This window comes from Olea europaea, chromosome 17 (assembly GCF_002742605.1).
Source record: "Olea europaea var. sylvestris chromosome 17, O_europaea_v1, whole genome shotgun sequence".
Taxonomy (NCBI): domain Eukaryota; kingdom Viridiplantae; phylum Streptophyta; class Magnoliopsida; order Lamiales; family Oleaceae; genus Olea; species Olea europaea.
This window is the reverse complement of record NC_036253.1, coordinates 5,875,604-5,881,099: the sequence shown is the minus strand read 5'-3', so window position 1 is coordinate 5,881,099 and position 5,496 is coordinate 5,875,604. Positions and strand designations below refer to the sequence as shown.

Here is a 5,496-nt window from a genome sequence, read left to right as displayed (position 1 = left end):
AAGCTCTGGATGACGCATGGCATCTATCAACTAGGTTTCCCTGGTTTTTGAATTTGAGACGAGCTTAATCAATAATAGAGCGCAAAATTTTTATGCTAAATCTGAAAACCTCTCCCCGAGATATTAATATTGTGTTCATTATAGTCGGAAGATTCAACTCGTCTATCAATATAGATTTTAAAATATAGAGTGGAGCAAATTAAGGTGACATTCAAGTGCTCAATATTTCACCATTCTTCAAACTATGTGCAAAAACACCCTAAAATGTCTTAATTTGCGTTGATGAACCTTTCCAAAAAGCCAAAATTACAGAGATTTTTTATTCCCCGCAAGAAATTAGAGCACATATTTTTTTCTCAAGTATATATCTATTCAGTTAAAACAACCTTTCTTTGTGATGGATGGAGCAAACTCTTTGAAGCATTCTTCACCAAGATCTTCGAACAAGGACTGAGTCACTGATCATCCACCTCACACCACGTGTCGATTGATGCAAATATTTAGGCACATATTTTAGATCAAAACATAACGTTAAGAAAGAAATCTATATATTTACCTGGCTCGCATGTTAAAGCTTACATTGTATTTCTATCTAATTCATTTGAAAAACAAGAAAATGGCAAACCAAGGTCCCAACAATCCTAGCAATGCTGGACAAGGCCAGGTAATATCATGGCTAATCTTGTGTTTAAGTGCATTATGACATAAATTTGATTATATAATTCCGTGTTTTATGTTTTCTAACTTATCTTTAATCGGCACTGTTAATTAATTACAGATGTGGAGGGATGACTTGCTAACCCAACAATCTACCACCCAAAACCAAGACCAGTCAACTAACTTCCTGCAAGAGGTAATCTTAGATTTTCCATTTCACCAACCAGAGTAAGATTTTGGGCTTGTTTGGCTTTACTTAAAGACAAATAAAAGAGCTTCTCATATCTCTTCGACAGTTTGAAGGGTCATACTACCCAAAAAGGACAGAAAGAATCACTTCCTTTTGTTTTTAAGCAAATCCAAACATGTTTTATATATCATGCAATATCATAATTATATGGAATTTTTTTATTTTTTTATTTTTTTATTTTTATTATTTTTTTAAATAATGAAGACTGGAACCCAAGTTAAGAACATGGCACAAGGAGCAGCAGATATTGGAAAGGGGGCAGTGCAGGGTGCGGTTAGCATTGCCCGAGGAGCGGCACTAGGGGCAGCAAACGTGGCACAAGGGGCGGCGGACATCGTGAAGAATACTCTAGAGACAAACAATGACACCAACACTGCCTCAGGCCGTCCTGGCACCACCGCTGACGCCAGCCTAGGTGCCAGAAACTACCCAAGCAGCAACAATCCAAGCTATCCCAATACTAGGATTTGAATTGAAGCGCTTTTCTTAATGCTCTTGTTGATTTGTTTACATTGAAATGTTACATGAGGCCTAAGTTCATTAGCACACCGGGCTATGATTGGTGATTACTGTCATTTATTAATGTAATTTCCAGAATTAAAATTAAGTTCATAAATTGATGTTCATGGGCTTAAGCATATAAAGAGCACCTTCACGAGATATATAAATCTCAACAATTCTCATTCTTCATCCACGGGCCATTGTCTTCTCTAAAAGCAAACAATCAACGTCTAAAACCATATCTCACATGCCCAAATCTTGGGCATCAATTTCATTGAAAAGGTCCAAGCGAGTAAATGGAAACACGTTTTTGACTATTGATTAGGTAGTGGGACGGGAGAATTTGAGCCGCGTAAGCAAGCACGATTTCAATGGCCTTTCCACTTAGTAGTCAAGGAAATTCAAAACTACTCATAAGTAAAAGCAAAATTTTTGAAAATAATCGATCGACAATATTCTTCGGACTGTGCTCAAACTCGAATGCCAAGCTGTAAAAATAGAATAGAGTAGAAATGTTGTTAGAAGTGATTTGAGCTCAACTCATTGTGCTATAGGAAAGAATCTCCAAATCAATCCGGTTCAGTTGTCAAGAGCGAACACCGAGTTTGGGGCACCCGACAGCAAGAGGCAAGTCCAAATTATCCAGAGTCCTGAAAGTTCTGGGAACCATCCTGTCGACATAGAGAGTTCCATCTAGATGATCACATTCGTGCTGAAAAATACGAGCCTGCCAACCTGAAGCATCAACTTTGATTGGTTGTCCATTTCGGTCCAACCCTGTAACCTCAACCTCTAGGTGTCGTTCCACAACTGCTCTATATCCATCAACGCTGAAAAAGATATAATAAAATATCTAATAAGAGAACTTTTATAATAGCATGTTTGAACCCACAATTTGTGACTAGATCCAGACTGCTTGCAAATTCTACTTACAGTCCTCCCAATATTCGGTTCAGGAAAAAATTAATAGCATGGCAGCTTATAAACTTGTTTCCTACCATTAGAAATGTTTTTCTTCCAGGGACTATCAATTAAATGCAGAATCTAGGAATGAAGAATATTAGACATGCATTCAAATATCCAGGATTAATTCATTGTTCCCCTTTTCTCTATATCCGCTTTCTTATACAAGACATCAGAGAAGGATATATGCATAAAAGAAAAGTTTCAACATTTGCGAGTCTCAGGTAATTGGGTTTGAGTTCAAGTTGAGCATATCTCAGCCATAAAGGAATAGGGGTAGCGGAGAACATGCGGGCGAGTCGATAGTAGATCAAACAGAACAGGATGTATAGCACCAAAAGATCCCCTCTCTGAAGGTCTTCTGGACAAATGATCAAGTCGAGGAGTTATATGGACATCCAAAGAGGAGTCAATGTCTCTGTACCGTCATTTGTTCCTTCTCCAGATTCTAGGATGATATTTTTTGAAATAATTGGGACTTGTAGATGCTATTTTTGGCTTGGGGAGGGAGTGGGGAAGAAAGTACATACATATGTCACTAAATTTAGCATTTTCAGAAACTTGATGAAAACATAAGGCGAAGAAAGAATCTCTTCATATATCCTTCTAGCTAGAGTTTGTTTTTCAATTTTGACAGGCATTTATAAAAGGAATTTGGACACATTCAACTCGATCTTTTTCTTATCATGGAGATAAAAAAACTCAAAATTATGTACTTTGGAATTGTAAAATCCAAAACAATAATTACATTGTCCTTTTAACTTTGTAACTGGAAAATATTTTTATGTAATTTATGTTTCTGTTTAGAGCTGATTTCTGAGTCGCCACGAGCATGCCATGGATCTCTAAGGTCACTGCTTTAAGCTTTAGCTCTTTTTGTTCTTATTAACTTAAATGTGACTGACATTTAAGTCACGTTATATGAATTCATATCTAATCTTCTTCACTCTCTTCACTCTTCTTCACCGTGCATGAGACAAACTATTTTCAAGTACCAATAGACCTGAAATAAAGATCTAAATTTGCTGGGGAAAAAATTGGAAACTTGTGGATGATAAATGGAATCTGGGGTAATTAAGAGTAATACACTTCAAAATTTTCCATTGGCAGATGTCGCAATCCAGCTATTCTAAATGTGTTTTTAGGAGGATATTAAGCATCCTCATTGATGAGTTAGCGAATAATCGAAATCCATAATGAATAATCTGATGAAATTTGTGACTTAAGTGTGTGAAAACATATGAACACCATGGGTGTACTGCATTAAATTCCAACGACTAAATTAATATCTCTATCGCATTCACAAGCAACAAAAGAATATGAATTTCAAGCGATCCAGGAAAAGTAGCCGGATAATAGTTGCCAGTGGCGTACCTTAAACACCCTTCAAAAAATAGTGCTGCTTTATTACCCATCTTTTTGAGTATTGGATTTATCACAACCTGCACCAAAAGAGCATTTAAATTATGCCTTCGAAAATGCTTCACAATTTTATCAAAGGTTATTCATTTTTCTATTGACATACCAAAAGATCAAAAGGTCGCCTCTCTTGCGACTTAGTCTCTTCCTTTGGTGCATAGCTAATATATTCTTTGGTGTCTTCCAAAACAATGATCTGTTAACAGTTACTAAAAAATGACATTTCATTTCTCATGTGCATGTCTGGATAACACAGCATACAAGATTTAGCTTCTTTTTCTTCCTTAAAACCTTCCAAATATCGTTTAATTGGCCTTTTCAAACACACCATAATGCTAAATTTTGTAAAATAAAATTATATCAACGCTTACTCTTAAGGGGATGCCAATTTGAGGAGCAGCAAGGCCTACCCCAGGTGCCTTTCTCATGACCTTCACCATGTCATCTATAATCTTCTGGATCCGACTCGACCCAATTTCCTCGGGTCGGACCTTCTGAGCCGGTTCATGAAGAACCGGGTCTCCAGCTTTTACTATGTCAGGGGTGACCTGCTCTTTCTCACCCATGCCCAGAAACCAACCAGCCCGGGCAGTTGAAGTAGAGCTGTGATTTCTTCGGGGTATTATCGATGCCGGACTCGAGATGGATGACCCGGGTCTGAGCATGGGTTTCTGGGTCTGGTGGAAACGGATAACTGGTGGTTTGTGAATTCGGGTTGTCGAAATGGCTTTTAAGCACTTTTCTGTAAAGGGTAGTTCGGGAAAGAAGCGGTAAGTGAGTCTTTGAATCGTCTCCATTGCCAAGCGAAATTTGCTTGGCTACTGAGTACAGAGTGACGAGTGCCTGTACAAATTGATGGAGATGAAATTTGGCATCAAAACTCTGGAGTTTAATGGGCCTAACCGTTTGTTCTCTGGGCTTATAAATGTACAACTTGGGCTTCGACTGTACTCAGTTGGACTCTGTCGCTAAAACCTCATAAATTTAGGGTAATTTACATAAGTGGGGATTACACTAAACCATATATTTGAACATCCAATTTCAAAAATCAAGTTTAAAGTTTGTTTATGGCAAAATCAGATGATAAAATATACATTTTAATTGATTAATAATATTATTTAATTTAATTTATACAGCCTAATTCACCTAATCTAACCCAACCCCACATGTTCCATCTACAGTCGTCTCTCTTTGCCCTCTCCCACAAATCGACCATCGAGACATCACTTTCAAATTACTCCCAAAAATCGACCACCAGGACCATCACTACCATAGGCTATCTTCTTCGTAGAGCTAGTGGTGAAATATCTATTGACTGTAAATCGCGCAAATAGCGGCTAGATCGTTGGAAACACTGCAGATCGTAGCTGTAGCGGCTTAGACCGCGACGGTGATGTCGTAGATCGTCACTTCAGCGGCCTAGATTGCGTTGGTTTATTTTTACTTCAAATGTTGGATGGGTTAGTGGTTTTCATGCTTTGGTGGTTTAACAGTGATGGTGCGGTAAGGCGGTGGTATTGCTGGCAGTAAGGAGGTATTGGTGTTGCTACTGGGTCGTTTGTTTAGGTGGTTGGGGATTTTTTATTTTTTATTTTTAATATTTTAGGTGACGGTTTTGTTGAGTGTGGGGGTGTTTTTGTTGGTAAATGTTACTGTGTGTTCGTTAAAATCTCGCAAGCGTACGGGTTCGTTATATAAGTAATAAT

The 5,496-nt window shown here is 37.9% G+C and overlaps 2 protein-coding genes across 2 annotated transcripts; one reads left to right on the top strand and one right to left on the bottom strand.

Annotated features, from left to right (window-relative positions):
- The first annotated feature begins 561 nt into the window (after positions 1-561).
- On the top strand, positions 562-1,513 carry LOC111366179. Its single transcript, XM_022986876.1, has 3 exons — positions 562-664; positions 779-853; positions 1,112-1,513. The coding sequence occupies exons 1-3, from the start codon at positions 566-568 to the stop codon at positions 1,376-1,378; spliced, it is 441 nt and encodes a 146-aa protein (XP_022842644.1). The 5' UTR covers positions 562-565; the 3' UTR covers positions 1,379-1,513.
- A 124-nt stretch (positions 1,514-1,637) lies between these two features.
- On the bottom strand, positions 1,638-4,657 carry LOC111366177 (peptide deformylase 1A, chloroplastic). Its single transcript, XM_022986875.1, has 4 exons — positions 4,162-4,657; positions 3,897-3,986; positions 3,746-3,813; positions 1,638-2,238 (listed from the first exon to the last, which is right to left on the bottom strand). The coding sequence occupies exons 1-4, from the start codon at positions 4,585-4,587 to the stop codon at positions 1,995-1,997; spliced, it is 828 nt and encodes a 275-aa protein (XP_022842643.1). The 5' UTR covers positions 4,588-4,657; the 3' UTR covers positions 1,638-1,994.
- Between the last annotated feature and the right edge of the window lie 839 nt (positions 4,658-5,496).